This window comes from Bos javanicus, chromosome 13 (genome assembly GCF_032452875.1).
Source record: "Bos javanicus breed banteng chromosome 13, ARS-OSU_banteng_1.0, whole genome shotgun sequence".
Taxonomy (NCBI): domain Eukaryota; kingdom Metazoa; phylum Chordata; class Mammalia; order Artiodactyla; family Bovidae; genus Bos; species Bos javanicus.
In genome coordinates, this window is record NC_083880.1 from 538,622 (window position 1) to 565,892 (window position 27,271).

Sequence of the window (27,271 nt, forward strand, 5' to 3'; positions counted from 1 at the left end):
TTTCATGTAACAATGATTGTGATTTTTTTTTAAATCCACATTATCTTACAAAATCTACCTTGGGAAAACTGGAGTATAATAAGCTGGTTACATTTAGATTTTCAATTTGAGGATACAAATAGGAAAAATCATCTTGCTCATCCAAGGAACAAATTCACAGCTTTGGCCTTATCACAACAGTGTTCTAATCAAGTAGGCAATGTGTGAATTCACAGCTGACTCAGTTGTCTTGGAAACTAACTTATCAACTCAAGTTACGTCTCTATTTCTCTCTTCAACACTGCCTATATTTTGGGTGGCACATATCTTCAGAATATTTAAGAGAGGGGATTGGGGGATAATAATTTAATGAATTTTCCACTATATCTCAAATTTCCATTGAAAGTAGTATCATACAAGCAAATGTTATTTAACTGCTTAGATTATACACAAAATGATGTTTGTTTATGTGCTTTTTCTTTCTTGGCTGCTTTCTAGTTTTGCATGAAACCAACTGGCTTTAAAGACAAGAGATTCACATTATCTCTTACCAGACCCATGAGAAGGCCAAAAATCAAGGTGGCTATCACAAAGAAGAAGTAAGAACACCAAGCAGGAACTCCAAGGGTCACTGTGAAATAGTTGTGAAGATGCTGTAAACAGAAGAAAAAAGTAAAAAAAAAAAAAAAAAAATACATATTTATAAAGAGAACTAAAAATGTTTGAATCTCTTTACCACTTTACTCATGTCTACAGTTCTATTTATATGAGCTCCCACAAAGATTATGCATCTATATTATTTTTCAAAAGCAAGTCAGATTTTATAACACTGAGAATCTGAGAGTAAAAATCAAGGTCGTATCTAGTAAGAGTTATACTTCTTTGAAGTTCATGACCAAACAGAACTCTGGTAGGATTGTTTATCCTTCTTCCATCATGAGATTTTTTTTTTTGGTCACTATCCCCTAACAACTTATATACCTTAATGATTACTAATAATATGATATCCATAAAAAATTAAACTTTTTTTTTAATTGGGCCTTAATCAATTTTTAAGTAGAACTAAATTACTACTTATGGAACATCAACCATTTAAATGTTTCCATACTTTCTTTTTCTAGTCATATTCTTATTGCTCGACACCCAGCGATCCTTTACAAATTTCCTAATCACCATAAAATTGACATTTTTCATTTAATTCATTATGAGCAAATAAGATATCATCAGCCTTTGAAGAAAGTGCACATTCCTTCTTGTTTACTATCCCCTGGGAGTCTATTTTTCACTCGAACAGTAAAAAATGAGTGAGGAGATACGATCTGAGCTAGAAGTATCACATGCTAAATCATACAGTTATTACAGATAGGAACTTGCTAGTGTGGAATCAAAGCCCATTTAGACATGGACTTGAAGGATCCATGTTGCCTCATGACGGCTTTATAATCATCTATTTTAGGCCCTTTTAGCTTCAAAAAAATTCACTAAAAAGCCAATAGTTTTATGATATTTTTATGTCTATAGATAGTTTATCTACAAAATTACTGGGCACAGAATGAATGGCTCCAAACTAAATGCCACCAGCAAACAGAAATAATGACTGAATGACTTGCTCAGAACTGATGAGGTTAATGAAAACTAGTCCAAGATTTTATTTAAATAGTTCTCAAAACTGAAGTCACTCAAGTATCTCCCATTGGCTTCTCGTTTGTAACTGTCAATACAATTAGATAATATATCTGCTTCTGGCTTAATTTTGAATAAACAAAACAGATTGTTAACTGATCTAGAATAGTCTGAGATCTCTTCTCTCCAATTGTTTATTCAGCAATAGAGACACATCTAAAGACTCCTCAAGTTTTTAAATACTGACACATGTAATTAAAGTGTTCAATAAATCCTTATTGAATAAATAAAATACACTAGCAAATCCTTAAACTATTCACAGGAATGCACACAACTCCTGACTTATAAAACTGTCATCCGTCTTCTGTTGATGGCACTGGTCATTGCTCTATCTTCAGCCAGGGCAACTATCTAAGAATAATCTAGTACTCTGCAGCCCAAGTAGGCAAAAGAGATATTTAGGATATAAAAGGTTGTTTTGCTCAAACTCTGTTCAGTGGAAGTTTTAAGATGCATTGTACAGTTCTCTAGGAAATTTGGCATATTGAACATAGCTTATTTATGCTTGTCTTGATTATTCAATGTCATCATCAAAATTAAACTCTGAAATGGGCCAAGGAATTAGAAGACATGGAAAGCCAGTGTGCATATGTGCTGACCCATGGACATATGAATTCTGTAACTTGCTTTATAAGTAGTATCTGCCCATATAGTTGGAATGAATAACAACACATCCAGTTATAAGTCCATCTGGACAGTGTCTTAAGCCCTTTTGCAAAATAAATGATTTAAGAAATGCTTAAGAAATTTTTTAAGTTATTTTCTAGAATTCAGTAAATGATGTGCCTTTGAATCACTGCATTAAGTCATATTCTCAGTGCATTCAAAAACATCCTCTTACAGATTCCACTTCAATTTTCTTGTACTGTCATACTCTAAGGAATTTGCTTGAGCTTCTTAGAGAAACTCTGCCATCTTGTGGTCTTTTTAGGTGATTACTAAAAAATTACTAAAGCCTCATTAATCAAGTTGTGTTTTCAAAACTGTAGCCACAAATCTTTATCGTATACTTTGTCTGAGTCCACAACAGTTTCAGAATACCTTTAAGACTATTAGGGTTCCTGTACTAGGCACATGAAGTTTTCTGTATACATGTTTCCAAGCAATAACTGATTAAAACCGACCTATTTCAGTTTTAGATTTCTGTGTTTCTTTGCCAGGCAAAGTAACTCTTCACTTGTGGAAAATATTGACCCGAGGTCAATATTATATGTGCTCATTACAAGGAAGCATCATATTATTTCCTTAAAATGCATGCAAATGTCACCTGCTGGGCCCAATACCTTATAATATTATATTTTTGTAATAAGTGACTGAATTAAAGCTAATTTTTAGCTATGAACAGATCTGAATGAGAGGACTACATGAAGACACTGTTTACAGCAGAAAAAAAGGAGGACATTCCAACCAGTGGTCAGATGGATTTGAGGAATGGAGCCAGGATAATGTGTCCAAGGTTCAGAGGTGGAGCTTTTTATAAGATTCACTCAAAACATAACAGAAAGGTTGAAAGTTGAAAAAAACAATTCCAGGTAGGCACTAACCAGAAAGAAAAAATTACAGTATTAATATTAGGAAAAAATGACCTTATAGAATGTAAATCCAATTGCTATGTGTCAAATTTTACAATTTCTTATAAAATTAAACTTTTTGTTCTTTTAAAAAAAATCTGGAAAGTCCAAATATACATATATATACCATATATACTGTACTTCTCAATCACTAATAAGAATATATTAACTGGTTATTCAGAGATGGATCATGTTCTGCTCTTCAAACAGCCTTTTCTCTGCAGTCCAATGCATTCACACAGAATCCATCCATGCTGCCCAAGGCTGTGCCCTGTGCCTACAGAGGTAAAACATCAACTCCTGGCCTTCATGTGCTCCAAATGTCACACACAGAAATCATTTGCATGACATAATGAAAAATGGCAACTCCTTGTTATCACTCAAGCTGTAAGTTCAGTTCAGTTCAGTTCTGTCGCTCAGTCGTGTCCGACTCTTTGCAACCCCACGAGTTGCAGCACGCCAGGCCTCCCTGTCCATCACCAACTCCCAGAGTTCACTCAGACTCACGTCTATCGAGTCGGTGATGCCATCCAGCCACCTCATCCTCTGTTGTCCCCTTCTCCTCCTGCCTCCAGTCCCTCCCAGCATCAGAGTCTTTTCCAATGAGTCAACTCTTCGCATGAGGTGGCCAAAATGCTGGAGTTTAAGCTTTAGCATCAGTCCTTCCAAAGAACACCCAGGACTGATCTCCTTTAGAATGGACCGGTTGGATCTCCTTGCAGTCTAAAAAGCGACTCTCAAGAGTCTCCTCAAGCTGTCAGAAGTTTGAACAATTATTTATTTTCCCTGGTACTGTCTTTGAAAAGAAAACTACTTTATAACAATGTGTGAGGGTCACAATTAACTTCCATCTAATCTCTTTTTAAGGCTTCCCTGGTAGTTCAGTTGGTAAAGAATTCTCCTGCAATGCAGGAGACCTCAGTTTGATTCCTGGGTCAGGACAATCCACTGGAGAAGGGGTTCCAGTATTCTTGGGCTTCTCATGTGGCTCAGCTGTTAAAGAATCCTCCCGCAATGCTGGAGACCTGGGTTCGATCCCTTGGTTGGGAAGATCCCCTGGAGAAGGGAAAGGCTACCCACGCCAGTATTCTACAGTCCGTGAGATTGCTAAGAGTCAGACATGACTGAGAAAATTTCCCAATCTCTTCTTAACCCTCAGAACAAATTCTCTCCTGACCTGCAGTTGTAACAGATTCTTTGCTAAGCTTTTGGAGATTCCTGACACCTATTATAATTATCCTGTTGGTTTAGAGAGTATATGTCTTAAGGTTTTCAGATAGCTATCAAAATATATGACTCCTAAATATATTTAGTGTCAAAATATTGCAATAGGCTGAATCCTTACTCTCAGTTCCTGGTTTGCAATGCAAAATTCTCAACCTTTGAATAAACTTCTCACCAATAAAAGAAAATATCAGAAGAAAACCAAATGAAACTGAAACTATATGAAAAGAAGACAAATGCTAGTTATTTTTTAATATGATATACTGCTGCTGCTCCTAAGTCGCTTCAGTCGTGTCCGACTCTGTGCGACCCCATAGATGGCGGCCCACCAGGCTCCCCCGTCCCTGGGATTCTCCAGGCAAGAACACTGGAGTGGGTTGCCATTTCCTTCTCCAAAGCATGAAAGGGAAAAGTGAAAGTAGAGTTGCTCAGTAGTGTCCGACTCTTCGCGACCCCATGGACTGCAGCCTACCAGGCTCCTCCGTCCATGGGATTTTCCAGGCAAGAGTACTGGAGTGGGGTGCCATTGCCTTCTCCAAATATGATATACAAATGTCAAAAAAAGACAATTAACAGAATTTAAACAAAAAAGATTAAGTTCAAGTCACCAATTTATTTTCTGTTGCTAAAAAAAAAAAAAAAACCTAAAGTAGGTATATCTCAAAAAGCAAAAACTATAATACAACTGAAAAACTGAGATATAAAAGTTCTTTTTAAATTTCTCCAAATATATACTAATATGCACAAAAAGCAGAGCTTTCATGAGCTTCATGAACTGTTGTTGTTCAGTCACTCAGTCGTGTCCGACTCTCTGCGAACCCATGGGACTGTAGCACACCAGGCTTCTGTGTCTTTAACCAAGTCCTACAGCTTGCTCAAACTCATGTCCATTGAGTTTGTAATGCCATCTCATCCTCTGTCATCCACTTCTCCTCATGCTTTCAAACTTCCCCAGCAGCAGGGTCTTTTATAATGAATCGGCTCTTCGCATCAGGTGGCCAAAGTATTGGATATTCACCTTCAGCATGAGTTCTTCTAATGAACACCCAGGACTGATCTCCTTTAGGATGGACTGGTTGGATCTCCTTGCAGTCCAAGAGACTCTCAAGAGTCTTTTCCAACAGCACTGTTCAAAAGCATAAATTCTTCAGCACTCAGCTTTCTTTATAGTCCAACTCTCACATCTATACATGACTTTGTATGGAAATACCATAGCTTTGACTAAACAGACCTTTGTTGGCAAAGTAATGCCTCTCCTTTTTAATATGCTAAGTTGGTCATAGCTTTTCTTCCAAGGAGCAAGCGTCTTTTAATTTCATGGCTGCAATCACCATCTGCAGTGATTTTGTACTTGTTTCTATTGTTTCCCTATTTGCCATGAAGTGATGGGACCAGGTGCCATGATCTTCATTTTTTTCAATGTTAAGTTTTAAGCCAGCTTTTTCACTCTCCTCTTTCTCCTTCATCAAGAGGCTCTTTAGTTCCTCTTTGCTTTCTGCCAAAAGGGTGACATCATGTGCATATCTGAGGTTATTGATATTTATCCTGGCAATCTTGATTCTAGCTTGTGCTTCATTCAGCCTGGCATTTTGCATGATGTACTCTGCATATAAATTAAAGAAGCAGGGTGACAATATACAGCCTTGATGTACTCCTTTCCCAATTCGGAACCACTCTGTTGTTCCATGTCTGGATTTAACTGTTGCTTCTTGACCTACATACAGATTTCTTAGCAGGCAGGTAAGGTGATTTGGTATTCCCATCTCTTTAAGAATTTTCCCCAGTTTGCTGTGATCATACAGTTCAGGGCTTTAGCACACTCAGTGAAGCAGATGTTTTTATGGAACTCTCTCGCTTTTTCTATGACACAATGGATGTTAGCAATTTGTTCTCTTGTTCTTCTGCCTTTTCTAAATCCAGCTTGAACATCTGGAAATTCTCGGTTCACGTACTGTTGAAGCCTGGCTTGGAGAATTTTGAGCATTACTTTGCTAGCATGTGAAATGAGTGCAATTGTGCAGTAGTTTGAACATTCTTTGGCACTGCCCTTCTTTGGGATTGGAATGAAAACTGACCTTTTCCAGTCTTGTGGCCACTGCTGAGTTTCCCAAATTTGCTGACATATTGAGTGTAGCACTTTCACAGCATCATCTTTTAGGATTTGAAATAGCTCATCTTGACTGCCATCACCTCCACTAGTTTTGTTCGCAGTGATGCTTCTTCCTAAGTTCCACTTGACTTTGCAATCCAGGATGTCTGGCTATAGGTGAGTGATCATACCATCATGGTTATCTGGGTCATTAAGATCTTTTTTGTATAGTTCTTCTGTGTATTCTTGCCATGTCTTGTTAATATTTCCTTGAATATTAAGTTCCAAAATGACAAATGATGTATAATCATAACTTAGAAAAGACAAATAAAGGGAGGTAATCAGATCTAAAGATCTTCTGAAATACTTTAAAAATATATACTTAATTCCCTGACAATTTTGTCAAATCTGGCAGGATTTAGATCATCCTACATGTAGAGAGGAGCAAAGGTTACGTGATACATTCAGTATTATATAAAAATTCAGCATTTTAACCATAATAACAGTTCTAAGTTACTGAGAAGACTCAGTAAAATGATATAATCACACATAGCAGCTTCCCAGGTGGCGCTAGTGGTAAAGAACCCGCCTGCCAATGCAGGGGACGTGAGACATGGGTTCGATCCCTGGGTCAGGAAGATCCCCTGGAGGAGGAAATGGAACCCCACTCCAGTCTTCTTGCTGGAAGAATCCCATGGAAAGAGAAGCCTGGTGGACTGCTATAGTACATGGGGTCACAAAAAGTCAGACTGTCTGAGCCACATAAAAGGGGCTTGCAAATTTTTCCTTAAAGGGCTACATCATGAATATTTAGGTTTGTGGGCCATATGATCTCTGTCACAACAACTCATCTCTATCACTGTACTGTGAAAGCAGTCACAGAAAATAGGTAATAAGTGAATGTGACTATGTTCCAACAAGACATTATTAAACAAAACAGGCAGCCCAGCCCGCTCACAAGCTGAAGTCTGCTGATCCCCAACAGATCTTTGATTCGTAGGGAGATCATGACACGGAGAAGGCAATGGCACCCCACTCCAGTACTCTTGCCTGGAAAATCCCATGGATGGAGGAGCCTGGTAGGCTGCAGTCCATGGGGTCGCTAAAGGTCGGATAGGACTGAGCGACTTCACTTTCACTTTTCACTTTCATGCATTGGAGAAGGAAATGGCAACCCACTCCAGTGTTCTTGCCTGGAGAATCCCAGGGACGGGGGAGCCTGGTGAGCTGCCGTCTCTGGAGTCTCACAGAGTCGGACATGACTGAAGTGACTTAGCAGCATGACAATGAGAAATAAGAGCAAGTGAAACCACAGAAGCTCTTTCAGCTTTGACAAAGGGATTCACTACTGATCTATGAAAATATGACTTTGGTCTTTTGGTCCCTGTCCAATTTAAGTCCTTCTACACAAAGACACATTCCCACTATGACTCCAGGTAAGAGTAGTTGTGTGGCTTAAGAAGAAAAGTGAAATTATGAAACCATTTATAAGTATTCATTTTCCTATTATTTAGAAGCTACCTTCTCACTCTTAAAAACCCCTCTGCTGATATAATCATAAAAGGCCTTATTTACTCACCCATATCTTGCCAGAGATGCTAAAAAGCCCAGCCATTCCAGACATCCTAAAAAAAAAATAAAGGTAAGGAGAACCACTGGTGATGGATAGCATAATAAAGAATAAAAACAAAACAAAACAAAACCTCAAGTCACAAGGACTCCTCCTCCACTTTGTGCAAGACATCATGCTCTCTCCTGGATTCTCTTCTGTTCTGACAGAGCTTAGACCCCAGGGCCAGGTTCTGGATTACTCAGGAGTAAACCCAATCAGGTCAGCTGGTCCTTTCTTGCTGCATGGTGCGTGCCTGGCAACATTCCTAACACTGAGCAGCTGCAGGTCTCAGGGGAAAAGTCACACACTCTGCCCTCACAGCCACAAGCTCAGTGGGCACCTGAGAGGGCACCGTCTGGCTAGAATCCTCTAGGCTCATACTAGAGATGGGAGCTCATGTCCTTTCTCTCCCTTCAAACTGTACACACCCTCTCCACCCCGTGCCCTCAGCTAACACACACTCATCTGTCACTGTGCAGCCAGCAGCTGGCAGGTGGCCTTTCTCACCGTCTCAGCAGCACGTCTAGCCTGGTGTTCACCTGCATCCAGCTTCTTCTGTTCCAGTGGAGGAAACTATCCCCCCAACCACAGTCCAAACTCTCCACTTGTGCCTTGGATCCCATCCCTTCTGTCTTGCTAATGACTTGGTTTTTCCTTTCATCCCATTTTCTGCATCAGCAATTTCTCCCTCTCTGATGGACCATTTCACTGCATGAAAACACGTTCTACTCTCACTCATCTTCTGAAAGGAGCATCACTGGACCGCAGATGGCCTCCAACTCAGCTTCTCAATCTCCAAAGAGGTGCCTACACCTGCTGCTCGTTCTTCCTCGCCTTACCTTTAACCCACTCAGATCCGGCTTCTGTCCTCACTGCTGCACTCCCTGACTCCCGTTAAGGCCACAATGACATCACATTCCATCACTCCATGTCCTGTCTCAGACTTCATCTCCCCTAACCCCTTGTAGACATGAGACACAAGGGACTACTCTCTCCTTCGTGCACCTTCTACTTGCCTTTCAGGAAATCGCACACCCCTGCCTGCCCTCCTGCCTCCCTGGCACTCATTTCCAATTTTCTTTTGCTGACTCCTTCTCTACTCAGCTTCTTACCTCTGGACTGTCTTGTGGCTCAGCCCGAAGCACTTTTCTTTCTCTCTCTCTCCAGGTGACCCCCTTCCTTCTAAAACTTAAAATACCATCTATATGCCTTTTGTGTTCCTGAATTCTCCATGGAGACCTATCTTCATGCATCCAAACTGGAAGCTCTACAAAGAAGTCTGCATCTCAAACTTAATATGCCCAATGCTGAACCCCTGATTTTCTTTTGCTCAAACCAGTAACTGGTACCAAGACCATCAAGTTCTCAAACCAAAAACCCAGGAGTTGAGTTGTGTGTGTGTGTGCATATTTGGCGTATGTGTCTGTTTGTGTATGGATCTTCCCTTTCCTTCACCTTAGTGGAGGAAACCTATTTTAAAACCTATTTTAAACCTATTTTATTTTTTAATAGTGAAACAATTATTAAAACATTTAACAACTACATTTATACCATATACAAACCTAAATTTCATTTAAAAGTATCAACTGATAGTGGTGTTGGATTCACATTAGCAATCATTACATGATCAAAGAGACTGCTTTCTTGCGCTTTATTACAAAATGTATTTTTATTAACTACTCAAGTTTCAGAATGCTTTTATTTTTTCCCTAGGTATATTCCTTTCTTTAGGGCTCCTACAGCTTCAAACAATTGTTCCTATCTTTAAATTCAGTCCTGTCTGAGTTTAATTCAACATCTATTAACAGACATTGGTTTCAATCTTTTTCTTCTTAGCTATAATTATGATATACAGGGAAACAAAAGCCATCAAAGAAGCCTAACATTTACCAAGTGTCTTTTATTTGGGGCCATGACTAGCACTGAATCTCAGTCTTCAGGAAAGAGCTGGGAAGGTGAGGACTATGATCTCATCTCCATATAGAGACTAAGAAGCCTGAGTGATGCCAAGTCACTTGGTTAGTGATTGAGACAGACCTCTCCACTGGAAGGTGGTTTTCACTTGATAATGGCTAGGTCATTTGTGGGGTGATATGTTGGCACCATGTGAATGCCCCATTACTCCACAATCTTCTAAGAGTTTTAAATCCATAATGTCAAAAGCCCTGGTCTGCCATGAGGCTACTCTTACACATCCAATCCACACAGTTCCTATAACACTTAACTGGAAAACTGTGCTTATATTCAGTATTCAGAAGGCATCTGAAGTTGTATGGCATTTAACTTTAAAAGCTTTAAAGGCCTGTTCAGCAGTCATTTGTTAACAGCAGAACTGTAATTTTATTAGCAGGAGCTTGTTCAGCTGATAAAGAATCTGCCTGCAATGCAGGAGACCTGGGTTCAATCCCTGGTTTGGGAAGATCCCCTGGAGAAGGGGATTCCATAGATGAAGGAGCCTGGTAGGCTACAGTCCATGGGATCGCAAAAAGTTAGACACGACTGAGCAACTTCACTGGTTCCTAGAAAAGGGAAGGGATACCCCCTCCAGTATTCTGGCTTAGAAAATTCCATGGACTGTACAGTACATGGGGCCACAAACAGACACGACAGAGACTTTCATTTCACTTCACTTCCAAATCTGTAGTTCAGTGGTTCCCAACTTTGGCTGCTTCTCAGAAACATCTGGGGCTTCCCTGGTGGCTCAGATGGTAAAGAATCTGCCTGCAATGCAGGAGACCTAGGTTCGATCCCTGGGTTGAGAAGATCCCCTGAAGAAGGGAACGGCTTACCCACTCCAGTATTTTGGCCTAGAGAATTCCAGGGACAGAGGAACCTGGCAGGCTATATAGCCCGTGGGGTTGCAATCAACTGAGTGACTTTCACAGAAACACCTGAGGCTGCTTGACCAGTATCAGCACAGTCTCTAGGACAGTAGCCATGTGTGGGTAGTTTTCAAAAGTCCACAGGTAATTCCCCTGGGCAAGTGAGGATGCAAATCACTGCTTTCAATCATCGCAATTGCAATTCTTACCATTTCAAAAGGCTTCCCAGGTGGCACTAGTAATAAAGAACCAGCCTACCAAGCAGGAGACATAAAAGACACAGGTTTGATCCCTGGGTTGAGAAGATCCCCTGGAGGAGGGCACAGCAACCCACTCCAGTATTTTTGCCTGGAGAATCCCATGGACAGAGGAGGCTGGTGGCTACAGTCCATAGCGTTGTAAAGACCGGGACATGACTGAAGTGACTTAGCATGCGCACACACGCACACCATTTCAAATTCAGAGAGGTAGAGTTTTGGCGAATCAATAAGCTGACTTTACAGTTTTCTGAAAATGTGAAGAAAGTGCAACACTGTCAGTTTTCACTAGAAAACTAGTGCTCTTGATACTCACGCCTCCTTAAGAAGAACCCAACATCACAGATGTAAGCCACACTGTATGATTTCTGGGAAATCAGGTCCACAATAGGGTATATTTTCTGCCCAGTTCTCAAAGAGATCACACTAATATTTTATAAGTGAAAAGGAAGGCCCCAGACCTGGAATCCATGACTAAGAAATAAAGCTGATTAGTTTATGGAGGGAGCAGAGACAGCTCTAATTTGGCCTACAGGGTCTAAAACTGGTCTTAAGTAAATTTCCCTCAGAGAGCAAACTGACATCATCATGAAACACTAATGATACTCAGTTCAAATATATCCCTACACCATTTTTTTTTCCAACTGGAAATTTGCTCCATTTTCCAAACTATACAAATGTAAAAGTTTCAAATAAAAGCCCAAGCATTAGTCATGCCCATCTTTCTGGCCAATGTCCAACAAATATCTTTACAATAGTTGGGCATTTCAAAACCATACCACAAGGGTATGTTAACTAGAATTATGTAAGACTCACTCCTTTAACTAGTCCTGTGTTCTGCAGGTCCAGCAGGGAGGACTCTCGCCCAGCTGGCAGGTCAGGTGCAAGAGTCAACACTCTGCACCCCAGACCTACTGATGACCGTCCCTGAGGCTGAGACATGAGGCTGAGGTGAGAGGTGGGAGCAGACAAGGGCAGGGGCAGGGAAGTCTAGTTTGTTATAATAATGACAGTGAACTCATGACAGTGGGGCTGCTCATGTGAACCATTTCAGTCTCAGCAAGATTATAAACCCAGGAGTCTACCTGTGGGCCTGAGTGGGCAGCAGCTGGAAAGTGAGAGTGCCCTGGATCCCTCTCCACTCCTCTGCTCACAGCTCCCCACCCTAGCAGGGCCATCACGAGGCAGGGTGGTGGGGAGACACTGGATCCAAGGGTTCAGAGTGGCAGGGATGCTGGGAGGGCACTGGAGCAGCACAGGGAGGCTCTGGGTAAGGAGTGAAAATGCAGAAGAGCCTCACAGGTGCTCTGACAAGAAGCTGTCAGAGGTCTCTAGGCCAAACCACAGGTACAAAGCCCTGAGCAAGGGAAGCTGAGCCCTGAACACAGTCAGAGTGAAGACTAAAACCACTTAATCCCTCCATCCGAGAAAAGTCACTGTCTCTTCAGCCTCCATGACTAAGAAGGAGGCCCAGGATGTTACTGGATTCTCGGTACTGGAAAAAGAAATGCACGCCTTCCTTGTTAAATGCATGCCTTTCCAGTCGGAGAACGAAGCACACACGGGTGTGGGGCTTGCTCCTGGTATCTCAGTTTTGCAGGAAGGGCAGCAGCTGTTCTGTGGGGAATCCCTCTCACTTCACCACCTGAAGCAAAGTTGCAACAGGGCAACAGGGCCTCCATTAAGAGGCTCCCCTAACGCCTGAGGAAGCTCTCCTAAGGGCCACCAGTGCTGTGCAACAGAGTACTGCCACTATTAAACTCAGCACCCACTCTGCACTACCACCAGCAATGGCCCTGCTCAGCAGGCAGAACACAACGCCACTCTCACTGCAATAGGACGAGGCCAATCTGCATTACTGCCTTCAACCATGTCCCTGAGGAGGAAGCTAGAATCCTATTTCAGTCTAGTATTAATATCTATTATAACCCACTCTAAGCAGCTTAGAGCAACATCTAATCTTTGTTGTCATCACCAATAATCACAGGAAGAACTGATGGAGAAAAGCCACTCCCACTCCACGAGAGAGGCCACGCCCTTCCACCTGCAACCCACAGGGGCACAGGGCACTTCAGCTAGGTTTCGCAGCCCTCATTCCACTGGCGTGAGTAGGGTCAGACTGCATAATAATAGGGTACTATATTTATGATTTTTAAAAAGAGTTCTTACCTTTTATAGACACATACCAAAATATAATAAAATGACACACTTGGTATTTGTTTCAAAACAACTGATAAAACAAGCTATAATTTGATGGTCATAATAGGTGTGTGATACGTACATGGAGGTTTACTATACTATTTTCTGTATTTTTATGTATATTTGAAAGTTTCTGTAATAAAAAGTGAAAAAAAAATTTGAGTTCTTGTACAAAAATTTGGAACAAAGTGGCTCATACCATTATGATTTTCGTATGATTTATACATTTTACAAGCAAAATAACACACTCCCTTAAAATACTACTGTAGTAAGGAGAAAATGCAAATGGATGAATTTCTAAAATTTCCACACACCTACTGCTGCTAAGTCACTTCAGTCGTGTCCGACTCTGTGTGACCCCACAGACGGCAGCCCACCAGGCTCTCCTGTCCCTGGGATTCTCCAGGCAAGAACACTGGAGTGGGTTGCCATTTCCTTCTCCAATGCATGAAAGTGAAAAGTGAAAGTGAAGTCGCTCAGTCATGTCCGACTCTTAGCGACCCCATGGACTGCAGCCCACCAGGCTCCTCCATCCATGGGAGTTTCCAGGCTCCCAGTACTGGAGTGGGGTGCCATGTACATCTACTAGTAGCTACAGTTTCCAAATTCAATACATCACTCCCAAGTTAAAAGACAAACATTTTTAAAGGAATGCCTTAAAACCATACATTTTGCAAGGGATCACCTGCAAGTTTAAGAATTAATTCTAAGTTCTTTGCATCCTCAGAATTCATAAAGTCCCAAAAATCCTGTGGATCAGTCCCTTTTCCAGCTCACTTTCTAACCTTCTGTAGTATGAAACCTGTACATCATCCAGTGACACCTCCAATTAACAGCTGGGTTGCCATGCTACACTTTTCAGCTGAAGGCCCAGATTCCTGTCCAAACACCTTGGGCCACCGTGGCTGCTTTTGAGCAAGTTCTGCAAAATACAGTGACTCAAAATTTCCCTCAAAGTTTAGGCGAGCTGGTCTCACGATGACCCCGCAGGGATCCGAGGGGTGGGACACAGAGTGGCAGGGGCCCTGCCATCAGCACAAGCTGGCTTCCAGCATGCGGGACTGAGGTTTAAACCTGTTTTAAATCCACCCATGCTCTGCATTCCCACTGCCTCCAGCCTGGTCCATACTACCATCCCTGGGCGAGGCCACTCCCCACAGTCCCCTCCAGCCTCTGCTCATGGCCTACACTGCTCACACCCCGGCTTCTCAGCAGCCACAGGCCTGACCGTCTGCCCCTGCCCTCTCTGCCCTCTGTTTATACTGCTCCCCCTTCTCTTTCACTGCCTCTAACCCTGGCCACCTGACTCTTCCTCAATACGCTGAGCTCTTTCCAATGAGGGGCGTGTGCGAATGCTACCTCCATTCCTGGAACAGTCCTCACCTGCTCCTCACCTGGCCAGGCCCCGCAGCCCTGCAGACCCCATCCGCAGTGACCCCTCAGAGCCAGCTCTCCTAGTACTCATCTAATGGAGGCCCGTGCTCCCACAGTCAAGCCCTGACTTGGTAAGAGTTGTTTTCTGTTTTGTTTTGTGATTCTTTACATCCCAAATTTTTTCATCATCTATCTTACTGTAAGTCACCCTAGGAGACCAGAGGGGTCACATCTGTCATGTTGACTGCTGAACATCTAGCACCGAGAATAGTATCTGCATAAAATCAATGCTCACTGATTTTAAAGAATGAAAATTTGTAGAATGAAACATCAGAGGTGAGCTGCTTTTAGAATAAGCCATGTATTTCCTATGGATGCTATCAGATCATTTATTCCTAAAATGTAACATGATTTGATCCTATTTCAGCAGGGATACTCCTTATGATTATATATACCAACATAAAATCAATTACAAATACCACAATTCATTCCAAATGAAAACTGTGAATAAGGTATTATTGCTTGACATTATCTGCCTCACCAAGCATTATATAATTTACCATCATGGCCAAAGGTTACCCCAGCAGTATTCTGCTAAGCAGCCAAAGACACCATAGGTCTTACTCTCCACACAGATAGATACTTTAGCAATTCCTTCATGAACTCTAATTCAAGAAAAAGGTTCTCCTCTACCTTCTCAATAATTTATAAAGAAGGAGGCATGGTAAATAGTGTTCAATACCATATTTAGTAAAGCGAAAAGAGGTGACGGTGCAAAAGTTGGAGGAGAGGTCTCTGTAACCCACCTGAATCTGGATACTAAACCCTAGCATCCTAACAACCAGCTGAAACACACGGGGTCACAAAACCAGAAACACACCATGGGCCAAGCAGAAGCATGTGTCATCTGGGAAATCAGAAGTGAACATGAAAAGAAATGTAGACTTTCAAGGTCTATGGGTTGTTAACTTGAGACTGTCTGTTCTATTAGTAATACTCTGTTATTAAAAAAACAAGTTACGTTAGAGAAGCTGGGGATTTCCAGCCAGTCAGAGGCTCAACAGATTGCCACTTCTTCTCTAAGATATAGTTCTGCAAGTCTTCGTAGACTCCTGGGCCACGGTAACGGCGGAATATCCCATCTTTTGCACTATAAATTATAAAAACAAAAAATAAACCAATTAAAATAACAAGTGTTACAGATAATAAAAACGAAAATAAGTACTGGTTTTACATGTGAACTCCACTCTGAATTTTAACTTCACTCAAATGAAAAAAAAAAAAGAAATATTACAGTTAGGCATAAATAAGAAAGCATGCACAAATACTTATTACAAATGAGAAATTCCAAAGCAGAGAGAATTAAACATTCTATTTTATCACTACACAATTTGCAACTGTAAGCAAAGTCCTTGGCAGTGGCTACTCTGACAAGTTACTTTTTATTAATTTTGCTACAAATTATTTCAATTTTTCTCTTACATCAGCAAAACAGCAGTTTTAAAAAACTCTATCCACATTTCCAAATCAATATCATCCAAGTCCCTCCCCTGAAAACTGGGTCTCCCTGGTGGCTCAGTGGTAAAGAATTCTCCTGTCAAGGCAGGAGACCTGGATTTGATCCCTGGGTTGGGAAGATCCCCTGGAGAAGGAAATGGCAACCCACCCCAGTATTCTTGTCTGGAGAATTCCATGGACAGAGGAGGCTGGTGGGCTACAGTCCATGGGGTTGCAAGAGTCGGACATGCCTTAGTGACTAAATAGCAAATGCCTTCGGTCTTCCCTCCCTCTCACCTTCTCTCTAGCTAAGTTTCCTAAGGGAGGAGTCTACATTTTTTCCTCTTACATTAACTCATTCACTACTCCTGCCATCAGGGGTCCTGTTTCCATGACTGCATGGAAAATGCTCATACTGGGGGTCTCCAATGACTCTTCAGTGCGGTGTCCCTGGAGCACTCTTCTGCCATTTCTCCTGTGTGTGTCCTGGACTCTGTCCCTTCCTCCCTCCTTTCCCTAAGCTTTTCTGACATTAGCTCTCCAATCCTTCTCAGTTCCATGCTCCTTGTGTTCCTTTGCAGATGTCCTAATGGTGGTCACCGATCCTTGCTGCTGCTGCTGCTAAGTCGCTTCAGTCATGTCCGACTCTGTGTGACCCCATAGACGGCAGCCCACCAGGCTCTGCCGTCCCTGGGATTCTCCAGGAAAGAACACTGGAGTGGGTTGCCATTTCCTTCTCCAATGCATGAAAGAGAAAAGTGAAAGTGAAGTCGCTCAGTCGTGTCTGACTCTTAGCGACCCCATGGACTGCAGCCTACCAGGCTCCTCCATCCATGAGATTTCCCAGGCAAGAGTACTGGAGTGGGGTGTCATTGCCTTCTCTGCACCAATCCTTAGCCTGCTTCTTTTCCCACCGTGTCTATTCTCTCATTGTATATATTTCAACTGTTATCTAATCCCTGGTATGTACCTCCATTGTAGACCTTTCTTATGATCCTAAAATTAAACTATCACCTAAACTTCTCATTTGGAATTAGCATAAAACCTTCACACTGTCTTTTCCATTCTGGTCTCTATCTTCCAAACTGCACTTTATTCTAACAACCTCTCAATAGCTTTGCTAGTTAAACAATAGTCAGCACAGGCTTTCCCTTTCTTATGGCTAACCAGTCACCAATGATCCCACCTCCTCAGCATCTCTGGAAACCACCCCTGCCTGTCCCCTTCCCCCTCACGACCTGAGCCTCGCTGGCACCATCACCTGGGATGATCCACCTGTACCTCTCAGGCAAGCCACAGAGAAATAGCTATAGTTCTCAGAAGGCATCTCCTCTTCTCCTGGGCTTTTCCATGATACATCCTCTATTTGGAAAGATCTTCTCTACTTTACCTGCTTCACATACACCTGTTATCTATTAAGAATCATCCCATCTTTCATATTGTCAAAAAACCCTCTTTGACCTCCTCACCTATTTGCTGCCTAAAATTAGATTCTCTGTAGCACCTGGACACCCCTCTCTTCTAATCACTATCGTTCAGTGCAGACTAGTCTTTCTCCCTTCAAACGCTAAGCTGAACAAATGAAGGTTATGGACAACAACAAAAGAATCCCGGGACAGACTTTTTACACACGCACCTACTAATTTCTAATCATTACAGGACCAGAAAATTATTTGAACTTACTGGAAAAATGCTGGGAGAGTAGTGACAAAGAAGCGGCCACTCAAACCTACAAGAAGCAGAAACAAAAAAGTTATAAGCCAAACTCAGACTAACACAAGCATCTAACTTAGGTTTTAAGAACAAGCAGCCTTGATCTTACTACAACCACATAAGTAAAATCGCTCCCATTACTGAATCACGTTTACTATTTTTTAAAATAAAATTTTAACCATCTTTATTTACCCAATACTCTCCAGTCACTGACATAAAACTTGCTTATTTTCGATGTGTTAAACTGGAGTTTTCTGGCTTATATAATACTAAGAACTGTATGGTGGCTGAAAGAATAGGTTGTAAAGACATGCAACCTGGGTTAAATAACTAAATTCTCCACTTACTAGCTTTGTGTCCTTAGAAAAGTGACTTAATCTTTCTGATTATCAGTTACCTCATATATAAAATGGGGATATAAAAGCCTAGCTGAATTGTTCTGAATATTAAATTATTCAATAAATTATACATATTAAATCAGCCATATATTTAAAAATAACAAATATGACATAATGAAATCATGTATAATCTTTGCACATTCATAAATTTTGCAAGTACACTCAAGAAATTCTATGTACAATTCAGCTCAGTTGAATTCAGTTGCGCAATTGTGTCTGACTCTTTGCGATCACGTGGACTGCAGCACGCCAGGCCTCCCTGTCCATCACTACCTTCCGGAGCCTACTCAAACTCATGTCCATCGAGTCGGTGATGCCATTCAACCATCTCATCCTCTGTCGTCCCTTCTCCTACTGCCTTCAATCTTTCCCAGCATCAGGGTCTTTGCCAATGAGTCAGTTCTTCGTATCAGGTGGCCAAAGTACTGCAATTTCAGCTTCAGCATCAGTCCTTCCAATGAATGCTCAGGATTGATTTCTTTTAGGATTGACTGGTTGGATCTCCTTGCAGTCCAAGGGACTATCAAGAGTCTTTTCCAACACCACAGTTCAAAAGCATCAATTCCTGGCACTCAGCTTTCTTCATGGTCCAACTCTCACATCCATTCATGACTATTGGAAAAACCACAGCCTTGACTAGATGGACCTTTATCGGCAAAGTAATGTCTCTGCTTTTTAATATGCTGTCTAGGTTGGTCATAGCTTTTCTTCCAAGGAACAGTGTCTTTTAATTTCATGGCTGAAGTCACCATCTGCAGTGATTTTGGAGCCCAAGAAAATAAAGTCTGTCACTGTTTCCCCATCTATTTGCCATGACGTGAAGGGATCGGATGCCATGATCTTAATTTTTTTAATATTGAGTTTTAAGCCACCTTTTTTATTCTCCTCTTTCACTTTTATCAAGAGGCTCTATAGTTTCTCTTTGCTTTCTGCCATAAGGGTGGTGTCATCTGCATATCTGAGGTTATTGATATTTCTCCATGCAATCTTGATTCCTGTTTGTGCTTCTTCCAGCCCAGCATTTCTCATGATGTACTCTGCATAGAAGTTAAATAAGCAGGGTGACAATATACAGCCTTGACGTACTCCTTTTCCTATTTGGAACCAGTCTGTTGTTTCATGTCAAGTTCTCACTGTTGCTTCCTGACCTGCATACAGATTCCTCAGAAGGCAGGTAAGGCGGTCTGGTATTCCCATCTCTTTAAGAATTTTCCACAGTTTGTTATGATCCACACAGTCCAAGGCTTTGGCATAGTCAATAAAGAACAAGTAGATATTTTTCTGGAACTCTCTTGCTTTGTCAATGGTCCAACTGATGTTGGCAATTTCATCTCTGGTTCCTCTGCCTTTTCTAAATCCAGCTTGAACATCTGGAAGTTCGCAGTCCGTGTACTATTGAAGCCTGGCTTGGAGAATTTTGAGCATTACTTTACTAGCCTATGAGATGAGTGCAATTGTGTGGTAATTTGAGCATTCTTTGGCATTGCCTTACTTTGGGATTGGAATGAAAACTAACCTTTTCCAGTCCTGTGACCACTGCTGAGTTTTCCAAGTTTGCTGGCATATTGAGTGCAGCACTTTAACAACATCATCTTTTAGGATTTGAAATAGCTCTGCTGGAATTCCATCACCTGCACTAGCTTTGTTGGTAGGGATGCTTCCTAAGGCCCACTTGACTTCTCATTCCAGGATGAATGACTAGGTGAGTGATCACACCTTCGTGATTATCTGCATCATAAAGATCTTTTTGTATATTTCTTCTGTGTATTCTTGCCATCTCTTCTTAAAATCTTCTGCTTCTGTTGGGTCCATACAATTTCTGTCCTTTATTGTGTCCATCTTTGCATGAAAATCTCCCTTGGTATCTCTGATTTTCTTGAAGACATCTGTAGTCTTTCCCTTTCTATTGTTTTCCTCTATTTCTTTGCATTGATCACTGAGGAAGGCTTTCCTATCTCTCCTTGCTCTTCTTTGGAACTCTGCATTCTAATAAGTATATCTTTCCTTTTCTCATTTGCCTTTTGCTTTTCTTCTTTTCACAGCTATTTATAAGGCCTCCTCAAGTAATCATTTTGCCTTTTTGCATTTGTTTTTCTTGCAGTGGTCTTGATCACTGCCTCCTGTACAATGTCACAAACCTCTGTCCATAGCTCTTCAGGCACTCTGTCTATGTGATCTAATCCCTTCAATCTATTTCTCACTTCCACTGTATAATCATAAGGGATTTGATTTAGGTCATACCTGAATGGTCTAGTGGTTTTCCCTACTTTCTTCAATTTAAGTCTGAATTTGGCAATAAAGATTTCATGATCTGAGCCACAGTCAGCTCCCAGTCTTGTTTTTGCTGACTGTATAGAGCTTTTCCATCTTTGGCTGCAAAGAATATAATCAATCTGATTTCATTGTTGACCATGTGGTAATGTCCATGTGTAGAGTCATCTCTTGTGTTGTTGGAAGAGGGTGTTTGCTATGACCAGTGCGTTCTCTTGGCAAAACTCTATTCGCCTTTGCCCTGCTTCATTCTGTATTGCAAGGCTTTATAACAAACTTTCCTGTTACTCCAGGTAGTTCGTGACTTGCTACTTTTGCATTCCAATTCCCTATAATGAAAAGGACATCTTTTCTGGGTGCTAGTTCTGGAAGGTCTTGTAGATCTTCATAGAACCATTCAACTTCAGCTTCTTCAGCATTACTGTTTGGGGCATAGATTTGGATTATTGTGATATTGAATGGTTTGTTTTGGAAATGAACAGAGATCATTCTGTCGTTTTTGAGATTGTATCCAAGTACTGAATTTTGGACTGTTTTGTTGATTATGATGGCTACTCGATTTCTTCTAAATTATTATTGCCCACAGTAGTGGATTTAACGGTCATCTGAATTAAATTCACCCATTCCAGTCCATTTTAGTTCACTGATTCCTAAAATGTCGATGTTCACTCTTGCCATCTCCTGTTTGACCACTTCCAATTTGCCTTGATTCATGGACCTAATATTCCAGGTTCCTACACAATATTGCTCTTTACAGCATTGGATTTTACTTCCATCACCAGTCACATCCACAAATGGGTAATGTTTTTGCTTTGGCTCTTTCCCTTCATTCTTTCTGGAGTTATTTCTCCACCAATCTCCAGTAGCATATTGGGCACTACCACCTGGCGAGTTCATCTTTCAGTGTCCTATTTTTTTGCCTTTTCATACTGTTCATGGGGTTCTCAAAGCAAGAATATTGAAGTAGTTTGCCATTCCCTTCCCCAGTGGATCACGTTTTGCCAGAACTCTCCACCATGACCATCCTTCTTGAATGTCCCTACATGGCATAGCTCATAGTTTCATTGAGTTAGAGAAGGCTGTTGTCCATGTGATTAGATTGGGAGAGCTATTAGCTTTTGTTAATTAACCTCACTGAGCCTGTTTCTGAGTAATATATAGTTTGTTCTTCCTAGGATTGTAATGATGCTAAAATGTATGTAAGTGCTCAACACAATTACAGACTGAAATAAATGCTTACTTGTTGGGGGCCAGAGTGAGGTACTCCGCCCATGGCAAAGGTCATGAGGAAGGAGGCTCGACATACGCAAAGGCGGGATCGAGCCTCAGGAGTCCCCCTGGAAATCCTCGAGCGTCTACCCCCATAACCAGAGCCTGCCTACTTTACTACTTTGTGCTCTTACCTACACCTCTGACTTTACGGGGGGCTGTCCCCCACCACCTCTTTCGGAGAAGGAGTTAACCTAGAGCTCCAGTCAATAAAAACTCTTGGGTGTGACAAGAGTGTTTTAACCTACAAACTCCTCTGAAGGTTCTCTAGCCTGCCTGACAGGCTCGTCCGGCCACATGTGATTGCTCACAGCCTCCCAACCGGGAGAGGCACGAGATGCTTTAAACCTTCTAAAAACAGGTTCCTTAGAAAAGTTAGAAAACTATTAGTATAAGTATAATGGGCTGATTAGAAATTGTATTGGTGAAGGGTTTTTCATTCGTTGAGCCAATGTTTGTTGCTAAGTCTCCACATCCCCTGCCCTTACACACATTAATGAATATATAGAAGAAATAAGTATTAACCTTTGATATTAATCACGTTAGACCTTAGGCTAAGTAAATTCTTTCCTTAACTAAAACCCACTACACCCTCACCCTGTAGGAATGTAACTTTACTTGGGTGGCGTCTGTTTTGAGAATAATCAGCCCTGGAGAAATAAGTGTCCTGATTGACTGACCGCTGTCACAAGGAGAGGGTCGTAAATTGTCAGCAGGCCCCCCTGGCCAGAAGATGATGTAACACCCCTAAGACCTCTGTATACATTTGTGTGAAGCACCTGACTTTAATAAAAGTCAGGACTGCTGACCCCGCGTGACTTTTGCATAACATCTCAGTGTATAAAAGTAGACCATGGAAAATAAAGAATTGGGATCAGTTTCTCAAAATACTGGTCTCCCCATGTCGCTCTCTCTCTCACTCTGGTTGAGTCTCCATCTGGAGCGCGGAACCCACCATGCTTACTAATTATGCCTGGGCTTCTAAGATCCGACTGGGGAGGCCTCAGTGTCTCCTCTCCTTCAGGAGAACGGAAGGACGCCTGCGGCCTACGTAAGTGGTGCAAGCTTCTTGTCTTGAAGTTTTATTGGTCTCCCGCGTAAACCAAGCTACTCAGCCTCTTTTCTCCACTGAATTTTCCTACTGAGCTATCCTTATTCTATTACTCTTTATATCTCTAATTAATATCTAATTGAAACTATCGTATCCTGACCCTCGCCGACGCCGTCTCTCCTTCAAATACCCTGGATCAGCCGGGGCTGGTCCCCGGCACTTACTAAATGTTAGTTATTATCACCAAAGAGAAAAGTAGAAGGAAAAAAATTTTTTTAAGTAAAACTAATCTTACTTTCAAAACTGAAATGAAGTTGTCAATAGAATATAAATAACTTTTATTATTATAAAATTAAAATGTCAACACTAACTAAAGTACAGTAAACTAGTTTCTATAATAAATTAGTGATTCTGAGAACAATGCTTACTCTTGGCCATGGTTTTACCTCTAATCTAGTGCAACAGCCGTGGATGTTTTCTGAGCAGCTGCTGTTTTCTGTCTTGGGCAACTAAGCTCATCCATATAAAACAGAAGGTTCAAGTAGACACTCATTAAATTTAATTTTCCAAAGTCAACTGAAACATCACCTGGTCTACACAGTATTAAAAAGGCAGCATATGTAATCTAAGGCCTATGCTCTCTTTGACTTCTACATCTCAGATGTAAAAATGCAATGTGTTTATAATCTCCAGTCTTTATAATCCTGAAATCTTACTTTCTACTTAAACTACCTAAAAAAATCTCTTATTAAAAACACCAACAGTTGAGTTACAGGCATAGCTAAAGAGTATGCATGAACACTTCAAAAATTCTTGCTTTCCCTTCTTTTTAAAAAGGAATGAAATTATCCCTTACTAGCATTCCTGCACATGGCAATCCTGGTGAAAGTTACAGTAATGCAGATTTGCATCCAGTTCTTCAACTGTACACAGAAATATCCAATAAACATCTCAACTGTGGGAAAAATAATATCATTGCAATGGTTTCCCACTGCTTATTCCAGAGGTAAGATTTTGTAAAAATGAAGCAAATACTTGCTTCCAAGAATACAGACAAGATGTCCCGGAGGTTTGCCAATGAGTCAGTACCACATAAGACACTCTCTCTTCATTCCGCTTCCAGGACTGCCTACTTCTCCATCTCCTTCCTACCTCACTAGCCTCTCCTTTTCAGCTTTTCTCCTTTCAGCTTCTAAATGTCAGAGTGCCCCAATTCTCAATTCTGAAAACACTGCTCTGCATATATTCCCTGGTGTTGGTGTTTAGTCACTCAGTTGTGTCCAACTCTTTGGGATCCCATGGACTGTAGCCCACCAGGCTGCTATGTTCATGGGACTTCCCAAGCAACAGTACTGGAGTGGGTTGCCATTCCTTCTCCAGGGGCTCTTCCTGACCCAGGGATCAAACTCAAGTTTCCTTCTTTACCACTGAGCCACCAGAGAAGCACACATTCCTTAGGTAATCTCAATTCAACCCTTTGCTTAAAATACCATCTACCTGATAATTCTTAAATGTCTTTCTCTAGCTCATCTCTATTTGGATTTCTACTAAACATCTCAAAGCTAAACCCCGTTCCAAACCTGATCCTCTTTTAGTCTCTTCCATTGTCACTCTTTTCACAAGTGTTGCAACCAATCTATCAGGAAATCCTTCTGGGTATTCCAGCCAAATGCGTATGTTCAATCCACCCACTTAACGCTGCTGCTTCCATCCAAGCCCTCATCCCTCCACTCTAGGCTACTGAACTGACCTCTGAAATTTTCTTCTGGCTTATACTTCCAACCTCTTACAGACAAATTTTCACACAGCAGCCAAATGAATACTTTTAAAACATGAATCAAATCATGTAACTCCCCCACTAAAAACCTTCCAGTTAGCTTCCTTTCTATCATACTTGATATAAAACCTAAACACTTTGCCATGGCCAACAGAGCCTACATGATCTGGTTTCTAGCTACATCTCCAGTCCCATTTGTCTCAAGGACCCCACTGGCTATATTGTTTCTCAAATAAGCCAAGTACCCCTACCTGCACATACTGTTTGCTCCACCTGGAATGCTCCTCTCCTAAACCTCATTGAAATTCATTTCATTAATCTGTCAAGACATACAGTTAAAAAGTCCTTCCCTGGACATCCGATTAAAACAGTGGCTCCCACCATTTTTACATTTTTACCTTGCTTTCTTTTTCATTACAGCCCTTACCACCCCCAGACATTATTTCCCATTTTACTTTTGTGACTGTTTATCCCCTTCACTAGAATGTAAACTCAATGCGGAACTACGTTTTTCCTTCTTATTCATTTGCATCTTTATTTACCTGCATCATTGATCTTATTGCTGGTATACAGAACAGGGCTTGGTGCATGATACCAACTCAAAAGTTTGTTGAAGAAACACATTATTTCTAAACTCTATTAAAATATTATTTGAAAGCATTACATTTGTAATTTAAAGTACAATTACAAGCATAAAATAATCTAAAATGAAATATTCTCTAGGCCACACAGTCATGTGTGTGAATTTTGTATCCTAATTTTTTTTTTAATCAGTTACAGGTTCAGTAGCTACCATTTAAAAAAATTCTAGAGTTTCTACTTTAAAAAAACTAAGACATAAAACAACCACATTTTGATTTTTTTGGTCTTTACTTCTTCCCTATTTTCATGGAACACTAGACCAGTGACTTTTTTCCTTCTCTGAAGATGTATCATATTTATATTAATACTATGAGTCAATGATGAATTTGCTCTTAAAATATTTTGTCATAGTCAATTTCTCTTATTTCATTATACATTTAATCCATTCACAAGGGGAAAATAGCTATAAGTCTACATTTTAGAAGGAAAGACTATATTTATTAAAAGTTAGGTTTTAGATCTATGAATTCATCACAAAGCAATTCTCCAGGCCAGGATACTGAAGTGGGTAGCCTTTCCTTTCTCCAGAGGATCTTCCCAACTGAGGGATGGAACCCAGGTCTCCCTCATTGCAGGCTGATTCTTTACCACCTGAGCCACAAGGAAAGCCCAAGAATACTGGAGTGGGTAGCCTTTCCCTTCTTCAGTGGATTTTCCTGACCCAGGAATGGAACCAGGGGATTCTCTACCAACTGAGCTATCAGGGAAGCCCATATAATAGCCCAAATCATCAACTAATAATGATAACTGTTAGTCCCTCAGTCGTAGCCAACTGTTTGCAAACCCATGAACTATAGCCTGCCAAGCTAACTTATCTAAGGAATTCTCCAGACAAGAATACTGGAGTGAGTAGCCATTCCCTCCTCCAGGGGATCTTCCTGGTCCAGGGATCAAACCCGGGTCTCCTGCCTTGCAGGCAGATTATTTACTGTCTGAGCCACCAGGGAAGCCCAATAATGGTAACTGTCCATCTCTAAATAGCAGATAGGCATTAGTGGTTTTGGATTAAATGCTTAAAAAAGGCGGAGGCTTAAGGACTCAGAGCTTGTAGCAGAAATCTCTCTCCATGGGTTTGTCAACACATAGATATTAACTGACACCATTCATTTTGTTGTCCATGTAACTGATAATTCATTATTTTTTGATTGTTAGACTCACAGCTACTACAGAGAAGGAAGAGCTATATTTCCATATCTACTATCTTTTTCTTTCCTGTGAAAGAATGCAACAGGTAGAAATTAAATGTAGATAGGAAAAAATTACTTATACAGTTTGAAAATTGTCAAATTTGAGATTTAAACAATAAAAACCTAACTCTTCTAAATTTACATATATTACACAATTATTTTTAAACTAGAAATACAAATTTATTGTATTTTTTCAGAATTCAAGTCTATATCTCCCTCTTTTGAAAAATTGTATCACTATAATTTTTTCATTATTATTCATTTCCATTATTCATTCATTATTTCATTATTATTTAATTTTCATCATTAACAACTAATGAATGTAGGTGGTGAAAGAATTAGAAACTTACCATTCTGGAACTCTTAATAAAATATCTTGTTCAGGTAAGATCATCACAGATCTTAAAACCCCAAAGTATCACCCCATAGATTACCTGCCAGCTATAAAGTGTGGTCTTTCTTTATAATTGAGATGTGTAGTGTCATCACCTTAACCAAGTGCTCAAACTCAACATGACTGTACATGTCTTCTGATGGGATACAATATAAAATCACAGCATCACTCCTCCGGAAGTGTTTAACTCAAATCATCCCTTTAGACAGAAGTTCAAGTTTACAGAATATGCAGAAAATATAAGAGCAAGTTAAATGTCACC

At 40.8% G+C, this 27,271-nt stretch overlaps 1 protein-coding gene across 1 annotated transcript in view; it reads right to left on the reverse strand.

Moving 5' to 3' along the window:
* TMX4 (thioredoxin related transmembrane protein 4) overlaps positions 1-27,271 on the reverse strand; it is a 61,388-nt gene that overhangs the window by 15,769 nt on the left and 18,348 nt on the right. The window contains exons 3-6 of the mRNA XM_061435579.1: positions 17,991-18,036; positions 15,832-15,960; positions 8,126-8,171; positions 531-632 (exon numbers count right to left, since the gene is read on the reverse strand). Of these exons, the coding sequence (XP_061291563.1) occupies positions 531-632; positions 8,126-8,171; positions 15,832-15,960; positions 17,991-18,036 (323 nt within the window). The remainder of the gene's footprint in view (positions 1-530; positions 633-8,125; positions 8,172-15,831; positions 15,961-17,990; positions 18,037-27,271) is intronic.